The sequence below is a fragment of the Gossypium arboreum genome, chromosome 10 (genome assembly GCF_025698485.1).
Source record: "Gossypium arboreum isolate Shixiya-1 chromosome 10, ASM2569848v2, whole genome shotgun sequence".
Classification (NCBI taxonomy): Eukaryota; Viridiplantae; Streptophyta; class Magnoliopsida; order Malvales; family Malvaceae; genus Gossypium; species Gossypium arboreum.
Window position 1 is genome coordinate 8489510 of NC_069079.1, and position 16874 is coordinate 8506383.

Sequence of the window (16874 nt, forward strand, 5' to 3'; positions counted from 1 at the left end):
AGAATATGAAGCTTGAGATTGTGTTAAACAACTTTTGCTAAGTGATTTTACGTAAAAACGACTAAAATGACATAATAGGTAAAAATACCTAATGTTCATAAGTACATGTTAGAGTGAGAATTGGATGTTGCTGTAGAAGGGAAAAATGATCAGCATATCATAAAAAATAATAAAGTAGGATGAAGTTTAATTTACGAGATTTGAGGCAAAAGTGTAAATATGTGAAAGTTTAGGGGCAAAATTGTAATTTTCCAAAATATGATTTTGGGTTGATTTGAATAATATGAGTCCTAATTAGCCTATATTTGAAATGATAGAGCAAGGAAAATCGAAATTCGGGCTAAAATCGACAAAATACCAAGTTGTGGACAAAATGGTAAAAATGACCATTTTCGCATACGAGGTAAGTTCAAATGTAAATATTGTAATATAACCGTTATTTTAAATCATTTAATGCTATTTATACGATATTATGATTGTTATCATGCAATTCTATGCTTTGTGGTCATTGTTGGACAACATGCAAAAATTTTATGAATTATGTGAAAAATGTGAAAGACTACCGAAGTATCGTCATGGGTATTCCAAGGAGAATGGTAAAGGAGTATGAATGAGGAAAGTCCCGTTGAACCTTAGGAATAGATTAGGATATTTTGGCATCCGAACTCGTTGAGTTGAGTCCGAGTTCACTTATGGATGCGAACGTCCGAACTCGTTGAGTTGAGTCTGAGTTCACTTATGGATGCGAACGTCCGAACTCGTTGAGTTGAGTCCGAGTTCGTAAGATGTAACTAGGCATCCAAGCTCGTTGAATTGATTCCGAGTTCACTTATGGATGCGAACGCCCGAGCTCGTTGAGTTGAGTCCGAGTTCACTTATGGGAGGGTTACATGGTAGCTTGGCTACATATGTGGCACTTATGTGCAAACTTTCCATGTATCTGAGTTATATTCCGATGTGTTCAACGGATAAAATTTTAGTGAAATGGAAGAATACTCAAGATGTAAGTGACGTATTGGTAAGTGTTATGGAATGGGCACTTTGGACAGGTATGTACTTAACCCTCGGGTTGAGACTTGATACGACAACAATAATGTAGTAAGACGATGAATGATGAATAGAAATGTGATATATGTTTTGGTGATATTATGCTAATGTTGGTTGGTATAATTGCTTTGTTAAGTTATTTGTTATTTGCATGTGAACTTACTAACCATTTATGCTTACTTCTTCCCTTCCATTCCTTGTAGTTTTGACAAGCCGATTTGGAGATCAGGACGGTCGGAGGCACGCTCACACTATCAACGGACCATCTCGGTATGGTGGCTTGCATATTTTGGGAATATGACATGTATAGCATTATAATCCTTTTGTGTATATAATCTTATGATATAGCTCATGGATGACATGGAAATGTTTGAGAATGATTAGCTATTGGAGTGGCTAATCGAGATTATATTTGATAACACGTATGCTTTATGTGCTAACTAATCTATGAAATCCATAAAATGGTGAAATTGGCTATAAAATAGAATCACACAGCAGCAGTGACGTGAGTTTGAAAAATCACTAAAAATAGTAGAGATAGAATTAGATGATGAATAAAATATGGAATTTAAGCTTAATGAATCTATTTTCATGTGAAAGAAACAAAATAGGTAAAATAGTTGTGTTTTATTAGATATTTACGTTTTGGTGAAATACGGTCAGAGCAATTTTTAGATTCCCTGTTCTAACTTTAGAAACTCACCATAATTTGTGTAAAAATAATTAGGACTCACAATTTATATGTAAGGATTCCTTATTGAGTATATTTTTAAGTGAAACAAATGGCATAGTCATTGGATTTCTGTACAGAAATAAATTTGATTCGTAGTGCACAGGGGTCAGAGTAGCTGAACCCTAAAACAGGGAAGACTTTAGCTAATAAACTGTACTAATTGGCCAGACCAAAAATTTCAAAAAAAAATTAGTAGATAGATATATGAGTCTAGTTTCAGGAAAAATTTATAGATCTTAATTTCGAGTTTCGGAACTCAAGATATAAAGTTTTAAGCGACTTTGACGCAGTTAGCAAGCTTGTCTAGAAATTTTAAAAATAAATTGTTTGAGTTGTTTAATTAATGAATTAAGTCCGTTAACACCTCGTGCTCGACTCCGACGATGGTCTCGGGTACGGGGGTGTTACATTTGGTGGTATCAGAGCTATGGTTTAGTCGGTTCTCAGACTAACCTAGCATGTGTAAGAGTCTAGCTATACATGCCACGGATCCGTGATAGTGTGATGCCTCCCGACGCGTATGAGCACCGTCTTGTTTAGACAGAGGTACTCTCCAAACGAGCTGCACTGACCATGTTCAATGTGATGCGAAGGTGTTTGAATAAAATTACGATTATGATGAGTCTCGATTCAGAAAAGTATGAATAAAAGTTTATGATATATATATATATATATATGTGATAACACGTGAGATGAAAGTTCATGTTGTGATAAATATCCATACTTGCTTAATGCTCATATGATGTAGTACACTTGGCTTACTTGATAAGATGAACAGGATAACGAGAAATTCGTAGAGGAGTAAAGGTTCCTAATATCATGATATGAATGAAAATGTCATTGCCTTGATTGAACGTTGAATGTTGATGAATGTCAATGATATTTTTTATGAGATAAATGATTATAATGAAATGAATTTATCTATGTTAAATTGTTTGGACTGAATTATATAATTGTAATGATATGTATATGATAATGCACAAAAATGAAAGTTGCGATTGTGATGCAAATATCTATGTTTGTTTAGCTCTTATATGATGTCATGAGTATGATTTGTTTGAGTAAATGAATGGATAAGTCAAGCTATCCAGAAAACATAGGATGCATGCATAAGTATACTTGTCTAAATGGGATAACTAGAAAATTTGTGTAAGCCAACATGAATGATGCATTGCCTGAATGAATGATATGATTTTGATGATGTTGTTATGATGATGGAAATTGTGTCATATGTATATGTATGAGAAAGTTGAGTCAGAGGCCCTACAACCCACCCCCTTACCGAAGTGGAGCTTATAATGGAATTTCATGAGATTTGAACTGAATAAGTTTCCGGTTGAGAAACCAAAGAGTTCAGTGATAGAATAATCATAAACATGATTAGAGACTGAGAATGAGTTGGTAAATAAAGTTAGAGCTAGAAAAGTATTAGGTTGATATAAAGATTATTGGAGCTATGCAATTGCCTCGAGTTAAAGAAGGAATTTACTTTGGTAAATTGAATTACTCGAGATATAAGGTCAAGAAAAGTGTAAATCAAAATTTATTCGAATCTGGTCTTCTTTAGTGAAAGGTCTAACATGAAATTTGTGATGGCGAGAACTAGTTGTGGAAATGATATTTGAAATGTGTAATATCCGAGTGTGACGATTACTGGTGGACAGTTAACAGCTTTCTTCGAGATATTCTATGTATTTATCCGTTCTCGAAAAAAATTTCTATGGCTGTTGATTTTTTGAACAAATTCTTGTTATATGGGAATGTTTTCTAATCCTGGTGTTAGATGGATGCATTGGTAGTCCGACTGATTTATAATTTGTATTACTGTATTTCCTCTAGCATTTTATTACATTGCGTCTGATAAGAATTGATGAGAGGATATGTATGATATTATAATACTGTTTCTTCTACTTAATGCTCCATTTGATATATATGTATGGGAAGATACATTGTTCTTGTTATATTTGATTCCGGTGGAATTAAATGATGTTTTCTTCTAGACTTCTTTTCTCTGAGGAATTTTCGAGATCTTCTATATTTTCCTATGAGTTAGGTTTTTAATTTTCTAGCATAGTATCGTATCTTGGATTTCTTTATTCTGGGTTTCTCAATCTTGAATTTTTTTATTCGGTTTTCTTGTTATCTTTATTCCATAATTTGTCAATAATGACTTATGTTCGAAGTGCGCTCTTCAGCTCGTGATAATCATGACAAGCATGACTATACTTTTGATTTGATCTTGGTAATGTCGTGATTTTAATATTGGAATTTCTCAAATTTCTGTGTAAGGATTTCACAACAGTAAAGGCATAAGTGATAAAAGTGTGAGTTTCAATCAGTATGGTGGATTACTTCTCTCAAGTGAGTCAATTATAATTAATGACTTCAATTGAGATATTTTGGTTACTTGAGCTAATGCAATTGAGATGGTTTTGATTAGCGTAAGAAATGAATAGTAAAGGGCTGCATGATGAATTGTTTAGTAACTAGAAGAAAGAATTACTTGAAATGTCATTCAACGGTGTTTAGATCGGCTCAGGTGTTTAATCTGTGTGAATTATTTATTTGAAAGATTTCATATGACAATTATGTCAAGATCATTTTTTTTAAGTCTGATAATAGAATTTTATTTCTTTACGAGTAAAAGGCAAATAGTCTGAACGAGAAGTGTATATCTCTTAGAAAATTTTGATATGAGTTGAAGCTACTAAGAATGATAAAGTTTTCATCTTACGAAAGCTAAAAAGTTTATTACATGTTAGCAAGGTTTGGACAGATGAGAATATTGCTAACCAAAGCGTCTGAACTGGACTAGTCTGCATTGAGTAAAGATTTCCTAATTTTCAATAATGCACTGTTATATGAATGGTGATGTGTTTCATGAAAATAAGGTAATGTGATAGTTTGGAGCATTTGATGTCACAGAAAATTTGAGTTGTTGATAGGGTTAAAGCCGAGTATCAGGATTTACCAGAATTATCTTTGCTAGTATTGTTATTAGGATGAGAATGAGAAGGATTATTTTCGAGGCTATATCAGAATTATTTCCGTAGCGGAAAGAGGAAAATGTGATAGTGAGTAGTAAACTAAAAGAGTACAGTGAGGATCAACTTCTGATGTTGAATTTCAGATTGGATCTGATTCATGGTATTATTATTCCGAAGCTTATACAGAAAGAATTGTATGAAGCTTACAGTGAAAATTTGCCTATTCATTCAGAGAGTAATGACATGTACTGTAATTTGATTCAGATGTTATTGGATTGTGATTTATCGATGATGAAAATTTGTATAATTATTTTGGAAGAGTGCAAGTCCCTTTGATTGTTGGATTTCTTGGAATTCTAGTCTCCATTAACCAAATTGAGATCTGGGTTTTATGTCAAGATGACAAGAGAAACTGAGAAGGGTTGAAAATTTAAGAACAATTTAGAGATGAGTCCGTAGGCTTTCAGAATATATGAGAAATTAAAGAGATATATTGGAGGCACCGCCTGAGTGAAAGTTCTTCGGCACCGAATATGAAATTGAGGAATCTAAATGAAGACCACTTTTCCGGTAAGATTTTCGGGGACGAAAATCCCTAAAGGGGGGGAGAGTCGTGATATCCCGAATTAGGGCCTAATCAGAATAGTGGTTTCGGGACTAAAAATCCAAGATAGAAATAATTATTTTTTGATTATTTTGAGGTCTATGATATGATTTCATGATTGTGTGAAAATTTCGTGAAGAAATTCTATGCATAAAGTGCTTAATTTGAAGTTAGGGACTAAATTGAATAAGTTACAAACTTTGCATTCTAGAAGTTTCTAGTATGAAATTGCTTTGAAATATTAATTAGGAGGTCTTAAATAGCAATTTGACCAATTTCTAAGTTTATGGACAAAAATTGGACATGGATGGAATTTTTGAAAGTTTAATAAGGAATGACATTTTGGTTATTTTGATATTAAATGAAATAAAATGGGAAAAATAACACAAAAATGATCATGTTCTCCATAAGTTGATGCCAAATTTTGCTCTCCACCATAGCTAGGGTTTCAACACATTTAAGCCTTGATTGTAAGTGATTTCTATGTCTGTTTTTAATATTCTTTACATTTTTGAAATCTTCGTAGCTCGGTTTACCTGTTTCTACCAATATTTTGAGCTAGGGTTTATATTTAAAATTTCCCCATGAATGATATGAATGAATTTTGATGTTTTATGGTAGAATATGAAGCTTGAGATTGTGTTAAACAACTTTTGCTAAGTGATTTTACGTAAAAACGACTAAAATGACATAATAGGTAAAAATACCTAATGTTCATAAGTACATGTTAGAGTGAGAATTGGATGTTGCTGTAGAAGGGAAAAATGATCAGCATATCATAAAACATAAGAAAATAGGATGAAGTTTAATTTACGAGATTTGGGGAAAAAGTGTAAATATGTGAAAGTTTAGGGGCAAAATTGTAATTTTTCCAAAATATGATTTTGGGTTGATTTGAATAATATGAGTCCTAATTAGCCTATATTTGAAATGATAGAGCAAGGAAAATCGAAATTTGGGCTAAAATCGGTAAACTACCAAGTTGTGGACAAAATGGTAAAAATGACCATTTTTGCATACGAGGTAAGTTCAAATGTAAATATTGTAATATAACCGTTATTTTAAATCATTTAATGCTATTTATACGATATTATGATTGTTATCATGTAATTCTATGCTTTGTGGTCATTGTTGGACAACATGCAAAAATTTTATGAATTATGTGAAAAATGTGAAAGACTACTGAAGTATCGTCATGGGAATTCCAAGGAGAATGGTAAAGGAGTACGAATGAGGAAAGTCCCGTTGAACCTTAGGAATAGATTAGGATATTTGGGCATCTGAACTCGTTGAGTTGAGTCCGAGTTCACTTATGGATGTGAACGTCCGAACTCGTTGAGTTGAGTCCGAGTTCGTGAGATGTAACTAGGCATCTGAGCTCGTTGAGTTGAGTCCGAGTTCACTTATGGATGCGAACGCCCGAGCTCATTGAGTTGAGTCCGAGTTCGCTTATGGGCGGGTTACATGGTAGCTTGGCTACATATGTGGCACTTATGTGCAAACTTTCCATGTATCCAAGTTATATTCCGATGTGTTCAACGGGTAAAATTCTAGTGAAATGGAAGAATACTCAAGATGCAAGTGACGTATTGGTAAGTGTTATGGAATGGGCACTTTGGACAGGTATGTACTTAACCCTCGGGTTGAGACTTGATACGACAACAATAATGTAGTAAGACGATGAATGATGAATAGAAATGTGATTTATGTTTTGGTGATATTATGCTAATGTTGGTTTGTATAATTGCTTTGTTAAGTTATTTGTTATTTGCATGTGAACTTACTAAGCATTTATGCTTACTCCTTCCCTTCCATTCCTTGTAGTTTTGACATGCCGGTTTGGAGATCAGGACGGTCGGAGGCACGCTCACACTATCAACGGACCATCTCGGTACGGTGGCTTGCATATTTTGGGAATATGGCATGTATAGCATTATAATCCTTTTATGTATATAATCTTATGATATAGCTAATGGATGACATGAAAATGTTTGAGAATGATTATCTATTGGAGTGGCTAATCGAGATTATATTTGATAACACGTATGCTTTATGTGCTAACTAATCTATGAAATCCATAAAATGGTGAAATTGGCTATAAAACAGAATCACACAGCAGCAGTGACGTGAGTTTGAAAAATCACTAAAAATAGTAGAGATAGAATTAGATGATGAATAAAATATGTAATTGAATCTTAATGAATCTATTTTCATGTGGAAGAAACAAAAGAGGTAAAAGAGTTGTATTTTATGAGGTATTTACGTTTTTGTGAAACAGGGTCAGAGTAATTTTTGGATTCCCTGTTCTAACTTTAGAAATTCACCATAATTTGTGTAAAAATAATTAGGACATACAATTTATATGTATGGATTCCTTATTGAGTATATTTTTAAGTGAAACAAACGACATAGTCATTGGATTTTTGTATAGAAAGAAATTTGATTCGTAGTGCACAGGGGTCAGAGTAGCCTAACCCTGAAACAGGGGATAATTTAACTAATAAACTGTACTAATTGGCCAGACCAAAAATTTTAAAAAAAATTATTAGATAGATATATGAGTCTAGTTTCAGGGAAATTTTACGGATTTTAATTTTGAGTTTCGAAAATCGAGATATAAATTTTTAAGTGACTGTGATGCAGTTAGCCAGCTTGTCTAGAAATTTTAAAAATAAATTGTTTGAGCTGTTTAATTAATGAATGAAGTCCGTTAACACCTCGTACTCGACTCCGGCGATGGTCTCGGGTACGGGGGTGTTACAATGGTTCACCTATTGGACAAAAAGTCGTAGAAAGGCTAGGGTGATCAAGTATGGATGTTGGGAGAGAGCTTCGTTAGAGAGGGAAAGTGTCTTGATCCCTTTTTTTGGTTTTTATAAGCTTTTAAAGGATTCTCTTTGATAGTTCTTGATGCTCCACAAGTTGCTCTCAGGCTTCATACAAATTAATCAGTTTATAAGTGTCTTATTATCATAGGTTATCCTAGATAAGTCTTTAGTTCGAATTGTCATGTTTAGAAATGAATAACTCTGATGCATAACCACAAGCCCACTGTCTATGTCAGGTAATTGAATTTTGATAATTCGGATTTGCAAAATCTCATATCTTTGTTGGCAAAGCAAAATTGATCAAAAGTGCAAACCAACAAAAGATGAGCCCATGAGGTATGAAAATAACTGAAACCATTTGCAGTAATGAATATAGATTGTTATTAACAATTGGGAATTAATTAAAGAAACAATGTTGGCAATTAATGAAGCGATTAGCTAAATTCAACCCCCATAAAGGATTAAGAATGGATTATTTTGCAGGTTTTGTCGCTGTGATTCCCCTTCGTCATTATTCTCCAAGTTTACAGCCCGATTCCTCTGTCCCTATTATTTTTGCTCTTGGGAACTCAACCCATTTCTTCTGCCTTTTTTATTTTATTATTCATTCTTCATTTTCCTTTTAACATATTTGTTTTTTAGCTTAAATAATTGACATTTTCTACCTCCTAAGCACGATGATTACAGATCAACTACGGCCATGATCTCATCCACCTTCCTACCATTTTTTTTACTCATTTCCCAGTCAACAACCCTCCCAAAATAATCACCTTTAAAATAATGGGTAATTCTAATATATATCATGATTTTGTAATAAGCCTACTTTTTTAACTTATGTTTTATAAATATCCAATCACATTTTCAGTACATGTTTGTTACAAAATTAAATATTTAACTATTTATATAATAGTCGATTGAGTCTGATTTGATTGGCATAATTATTATTGTCAATTTAAAATATATGAGTTCAAATGCATTAAAACGCATTATTATTCTATTTATTGGTTAGGAAGAAACATTGTGTCAAAAAGAACAAACGATAATAAAATTATTCAAAAAACTTTTATATTAAATCAAGAAAATTTAAAATACTAAAATTGAAAACTTAAAAAGAAAATACTAGTACTATATATATATAGCTGGTAAGTTATAAAAATATTTTAAGTAAAAAATGGTTTAATTACCTAGTTTTTAAAGTTAGCTCATTCTTTTATTTCCCCTAAATTAACCAATTATTCAAAAATTGTTTACCTTTGTTTAAAGCAATGATACCTTTACTTTACTTTATAAGACGAAAGCTTACCATTTGCCAACTCATAACTTCACCAAATCATAACAAAAAAAAAACAAAGCAAGCAACCCATAATAAAAGAGTTACTACTAAAACCCTAAAACAAGTATAAATATAAAGAAATAAACAAACCCTAAAGTACTTTGGAGTAAGTATCACTTTGCAAAAAATAATTTGAATCCGTTTTAAATTAAATAACTTGCAATTCACTTGAAAATTAATGATTATTGATACATAATTATTAAATGACTTGTGTATATTATTTTGTAATTTTTCTAATTCAGTTAGTATTGAATTAACTCTTTAGCTCAGTTAGAAACTTTAATAATAATAAAATAGATAATAGAGAAATGCTTATCTTTAAAAAAAAAAAAAGTGATATAGTGTAAATTAAATTAAATAATAGAGTGCATGTAAAAACTAAAAAGATGCTACAATTTGCTCATATTTGCAATTCTGCCCTTCCCTTCACTCCTCAAAACCCACCCTTTCTCCTCACTCTTTCGTACACCAAACCTTTCTCTCTTCAAAGTCTCATTCCATTTCTTCATCTTCTCTCTCTCTCTACACAAGTAGAGATATTTCACTATAACTATTCGTATCTAGGAAGCTGTATATTGTAGCTTGTAAGGTTGAATGGAGGTGGGGGACTTCTTCGTCGGAGGTTTTTATGGCGGTGCTGCAGGCAATGACTTCTCTCCGCTGAAGATGATGTCCACAGAGCGAAAGCTCCCAGAGAATTTCACCGTCGACGATCTCCTCGACTTTTCTAATGAAGACGCCATTATAAATGACGGCTTTTTAGAAAATGTCGCCGGCAATTCCACCGATTCCTCCACTGTCACCTGCAATTTCTCCGTTTCCGGATGCGATAACCACCTCTCTCCCGTTAATCTCCCTCACTCTTCTCAGTTCTCCGGCGAACTTTGCGTCCCGGTAATTAACAAAACAAAATCTTCTGTTTTATTTTTTTTCCTTATTTCTGCATGGAAAAAAATTATTATTTACGTAGGTAAATAATAAAATTGTAGACGATAAATGTTTTATATATATATATATATATATAAATTTTGTGCAGTATGATGAATTGGCTGAGCTTGAATGGCTCTCAAATTTTGTGGACGACTCATTCTCAACGGACCAGAATTTACAAAGCAGCCTCCAGATTTTCGCCACGTCAAAATCACTCACACCCGAATCCTCATCTTCCTCAACCCGACCCGATTCCTTAATCCAGAGCCCATCCAATTCCAACCCAATTTTCCAACACGAAACTCCGCTCCCGGGGAAGGCACGATCCAAGCGTTCAAGGGTGGCCCCATGCGATTGGTCCACCCGACTCCTCCACCTCAACCCGAAATATGCGGCCCAGAAGAAAAGGGAGAGCCCGAACGCCAATACGGAGTTGCCAGTCCGGAAATGTTTACATTGTGCGGCGGAAAAGACGCCGCAATGGAGGACTGGGCCGTTGGGTCCGAAAACATTGTGTAATGCATGTGGGGTGAGGTACAAGTCGGGCCGATTGGTGCCGGAATACCGACCCGCAGCGAGTCCGACATTTGTGTCGGCAAAGCATTCGAATTCTCATAGGAAAGTTTTGGAGCTTAGGAGACAAAAGGAGTTCCAAAGAGCACAGCATCAACAGCTTATCAGTCAAACTTCGATTTTCGGCATATCCAACGGTGGTTGTGCTGATGATTTCTTGATTCACCATCATGGTGGGCCCAATTTTAGCCACATGATTTAGCAATATATAATCTTTTTTTTTTTTTTAAAGTAGTTCTTTCCTAAATTTGATCTTCAAAGAAAAAGAAAATTCTGTAGTTTTTTTTACGTGGAACCCAAAAAAAAAAAAAAAAACAGAGGAAGTTAGTCATAATTGAATTTTGCCCAATTGGCAGATTTTAGAATTAATTTTATTTTCATAAATGCAACTAGATTTTTTGTTTTAATTTCTTTCTCTTAAATGAACAAAAAAAGAAAAAGAAAAAGAAAAAGAGTGGAAACACATTTCCAGCGCTAGCTAGTGGGTGAGGGTGAGAAAAAAGGGGGGATGTCCGCACCTAATTGCATTTGCACATGCAAATGGGAATGGAAATGCATTTTCAAAGCAAGCCTAGTTTTGAATAAAAATTCAAAATCTAAAAAAAAATCATAATTATAAAAATATGTATATCTCGTTATTTGACTGTTTATATATATATATAAAAAAGAATGATGAACCATAAACCAACTTTTACTAAGATTGATGTTTATATGTGATTTATTTACTAAACTTGTGGAGTAGTTCAAGGATCCAAACTACTGGCCATGCTTGAAAAAGAAAAGAAGAAACTACTGGCCATGGATTTCAGTGATTCATTTTTTAATAATATCATAATCAAATGGGAATAAAATCATATTAGACATCGTCTTTGGCACGTACCATTTTTATAGCCTCAAAAACTATTCCTGTGAAGAGGTCAAAAAATTTTTAGAGAACCAACGAATTTTATAAAAACAATACCATCATTCTTTTATAAAAATAAAAAATCACCTATTTTCTTTATTTATTCTTAAATTTCACACAATATTCAACTTACAAAAAAAGAATAGAAGATTCTTTAGAGGAGTAACGAGTCATTACGAGCTCACACTAAATATTTAAACCACTTCTACTAAATAGTTAACACATCGATCATTTAATCTTCATGAATCAACGTTAAATAGTCATCAATAAATGTGTAGAATAAATGACATTCCTCAATTATCTTTTTTTAATTTAAAAATAAAAAATATAGCATTTTATAATCATCATACTCAGTTAACTTAAATTTTAAAAATTTAAAATGAGTATAGATTATTATTTGAAGGGCAAAATATATGTTTGCCTACTGCAGTCTTTTGCTCATTACGGCCTGGGTGATACGTAACTGTCCTCCCTGTCCTGCACATTTGCTCTTCCAAGGGTTCCACTCTACTCGTTTAAATATTAGATTTTAATTTCATTTATTATATAAATTAGTTAAAATTCTAAATATAAATTAGTTAAAATTCTAAATATATAATATTATTAAGTTTAAGTTGACAAATATCTATTATAACCATTCCAACTTCATAACTAAATATACAAATTCTAAAAAAAAATTATTGTTGTATGTGTTTATAACACAATTTTAATTCATCTTAAATCTAAATTTAGTCTTTGATATATCTCATTATAGATTTTAAGCATATCTGTTCTTTTTGACATAATATTTAAAACTACTCATAACTCCTCTCCAATCCATAAATAGGAGGATAATGTATTTCAACACACTCGGATCCACATTTTCCTATACAATGCTCATATTAATCGAACTAATACTCAATCACAAATGGTTAACTTAGTTAAAATTTGTAAATATAAGGTTGGATAATATTTTCTAATAAGCAAAACTAATTATAACGAAACAAATGTAATTCCAAGTTAATTTCTTTCATAAAAAAAAAAAAAAAAACTTTATAGACAAGTTAATTCTTAATATTGGAATCAATCTTCATAAAAAAAAAACCCTTTATAGACAAGTTAATTCTTAATATTGGAATCAATCTTCATCGAAAAGTAATTAAATTAGCTCAAAGATAGTTAACTAGGCACAGAGTATCTTCATATTAATTACCAAAAAAAAAAAAAAGAAGATATGGTTAATTTGTTGTCAACTTGACTGGTCTCATGGGCAAATTGCTGCAACAAAACTCAATTGATGTCATTGTGCTTGCCTTGACTAAATGCTTTAGCATTTTATTTTTTATTTTAAATATGGAAGCTCCCAAACACAAACCCAAATTATTTTATAAAATAAAAAATCAATTACAAATGTTAAAATTTGAATGTCATATCTTAAAATTGTTTATTATTTTATTATATATTTTTTGTTGATTAAATGCCTAAAACCATCTTTTAACTTTGTCACGAGTAACTTGCTGAAAGCAAGAGGGACTTTATAAAAAGCCTAAAAAGAAGACAATAAATATAAATACGAAATAGTAAATGGATAGTACAGGTAAAAGTACATGGTATTTGTACAATAGGCAATTAATATGGGATGGGTAGAGAAGGAAGGCAAAGGCATGTGGGATATAAGAATAGCAAAAGAAAGCACCAAGAACATGCATGTGAGTTTCAAAGAAGAGCACATGTGGTGCTGTAGGTGACTGAGACGTGCATCAATGCTTCTGCTGTATTAATAATAATAATATATATCCAATATTTCAGAATGGCTTGTCTTTGCTTTGCTGCCCTTTGTCTAGGGATCTTTCCATGTTATATTCTGTATCAGATGATAGGGTTTGTCCCCTAGACCCTTCTCTCTACTGACTCTTTATATGTACTAATTTGTGGGTTCTCTTTTTATTTATTTATTATAATTTACGTTATCCCAGCTTAGAAGTGAATGTATGATACAAGTTTATAAATATAGTTTTGGGGAGTTTGAGTGAAGGGTAAGGAGATATTTTGGAAAAAAATAAATTGACTACATTTTATTAGGAAGGGTCAGAATTGGTAGGTAAAATGTAATGACAGACGATAGTTTAAACATTGCTTGGCTCAAAGGAAATTAACTTACTATAGGAGAGGTGCATGCTACTCTTCATTTTTTCAGTGATTTGCTCCAAATCCCTTTACAAATATCACGATATTCATTGCACCCATACATAAATTTAATTTCTAAGTGTGCTATTTTTTAAATAATTTCATCTTTCGATTTTCTCTGAATAACAGCTATTTTCAAAATTTTAAATATAGTAAATTAAAATATAAAGTTGTAAAGTAAAAATAAAATTATTTAAATAATGAAAGAATATTTAATGTCTTATCGGTGCATAACTCTCATGCATTATCGTTGAATAATAATATGACACTTCATCATTAAACAAAATAAAAATTATTGGAGAACTTATAAATACATACTAATAACTTTATTTAAACATAATTAAATAATAACTAATTATACATAAGCACTAAAACCCCAACTCTAAACTTTAAACCCTAAACCCATGATCCTAAACTCTTAAATCCAAGACCCTCAATCTGAGAATTATTAATATTTATTTATAATAGTAATATTGATGATATTTAATTATATTTAAATAAAATTGTTAGTATTTATTTACAACCCTTTCATATTTTTTTTGTTTAATATAATCATGATGTGTCTTATTATTATTCATTAATGATGCATGAAACTTATACACCAACAATGCATCAAATATTATTTATCAAATAATATTTAAATTTATAAATATTATGATACATGAAATAGTAATCTTAAATTAATTTTAAGTAATTAATATGAATTTAGTATTTAAACTCAAATTTGGTAAAGCTTACATTTTGTAGTTTTTATTTTGTCCTCATTATTTATTTTTTTGAAAGTAGTGTTGGTTTTTAATTTTAATTTTTAGTCATGTTTTAGCGCATAATGGTACATATATGAGATTTGTCAATATAAGAACATTTCATTAAGAGTTTGTTGATTTACGATAACTACTTTCATTTTTAAAGCTTGTTGATTTGCTATCACAACTTCAGTTCGTTGATTTACAATCATGAACACTTCTTGTTCACAAGAAATGTAAATTTCCTGAACTAGTCCTAAGCAAGGTCAGAGATGATTGTCAACTAGCTAATTCTGAACTATTTGTCCTTCAGAGCAAGTTAGATGCTAGAGATGATGAATATAAGCGTGTTGAGGAAGAACTTAAAACTGACCTAGAAAGTAGGAGCATAGAGGAATCAATTTTTTTACATTGCCTTTGTGAGGCTGAAACTACTTCTCGTCACCGTACGTCTAAAATAACGCTTGAAATGGATCCATCTGCTCAAAAAAACAAGGAACATTCTAAAAAGCTTCAGCTGATTTCTGATCACGACCTTCTACTTATAGGATTTTACAAATCTTATAGTCCGTTGATTTACGATCACAACTGTCATTTTTCAAGCTCGCTGATTTACAAACATGGCTTAAGTTCATTGATTTACGATCATAAATAGTACATTAAAAGTTTGCCGATTTACTATCACAACTATCATTTTTAAAGCTTGCTAATTTACGATCAAGGCTTCAGTTAATTGATTTACAATCATAAAAACTTCATTAAGAGTTCACCAATTTACGATCACAACTTCATTTAAATAAATTGTAATACCTCGAAAATTTTTACAGTAAGATATTATCCTTGATATAGTAAAATAAGAAAATAAAGTGACAAAAAGGGAAATTTTGAGTTATGTCAATATTAGGAAGTATATTATGATATATTAATTCAAGAAAGGACTAAATTGTAAAAGAGAGAAAAGCTTTGTTGCACAAGAGTAAATACTTAAAATTTGAGGGGTTAAAGTGTAAATATGAAAAAGTTGAAGGACCAATAGTGTAAATATTTTAAGGGTGAAATGATCTAGAAACTAAGGAAAATGGATGAATTAGGACCAAATTGAATAGGAGAAGAACTATGAGGGACTAAATTGTAATTTTATCAAATTAAATGACGACTCAAGGATGGAATTTTAAAAGATAATGAAGGGCAAAATGTTCAATTGGAAGAGAGAGAAATCTAGAAAGTAATAATGATGCTAGAGATATTTCGATGTTTTATAATTAATTAATTAGATAAATATTATTTTATTAATATTTTAATAAGATATTTTATTATTATTTTATTAGTATATAAAGAAATAAAGATGAGGAATTCTCATCCATTTTTCCCATGCAAAACCAACGTGACAAGAAGAAGAAGAAAAGAAGTTTTCATTTCTTTACAATTTGGTCCTTTTACCAAAAATTCACCATTTTCACCCAAAAATTAAAAGAATTTCCATAGCTACCAAGAGAGAAAAATGTTAAGGAGACTATGGAAAGTTAGAATATCAAGTTGGATCCAAGAAATAGAAGCTGAAGGAGAGAGAAAATCAAGATGAAGATTGAAATCAATAGAACAAGGTAAGAACATCATGATTTCAATATATTTTTAAGTTTGATATTATTGAAAAAAAGCATGAGATTAATGTTAATGTAGAGTTTCCTTACATATGGTCCTATGTTCTTGATATGTTAGTGAAGAGAAAATAAGAGAAAGTGATGAGAAATAGTGTAGAAAAAGAAAATAAGGGTGTTATAAACATGGTAATTAATATCTTGCACTAAAACAGTTTTGGACAGCAGCAGTAGTCTAACTTTGAAAAATCACCAACAATTTTAGAAATAGAATTATAGGATGAATAAAATATTAAATTAAAACCTATTGAGTCTAGTTTCTTATAGAAGAAATTATGTAAGCAATGGAATTTTAAATCATGAGATATAATAAATTCTATGGACAAGGTCAGAATGATTTCAGGTTTCCCTATTCTGATTTTGAA

General features: G+C 31.5%; 1 protein-coding gene across 1 annotated transcript; it reads left to right on the forward strand.

Moving 5' to 3' along the window:
* The first annotated feature begins 9969 nt into the window (after positions 1 to 9969).
* LOC108482173 (GATA transcription factor 12-like) lies at positions 9970 to 11266 on the forward strand. Its single transcript, XM_017785289.2, has 2 exons — positions 9970 to 10426; positions 10569 to 11266. The coding sequence occupies exons 1-2, from the start codon at positions 10127 to 10129 to the stop codon at positions 11235 to 11237; spliced, it is 969 nt and encodes a 322-aa protein (XP_017640778.1). The 5' UTR covers positions 9970 to 10126; the 3' UTR covers positions 11238 to 11266.
* Positions 11267 to 16874: the final 5608 nt, after the last annotated feature.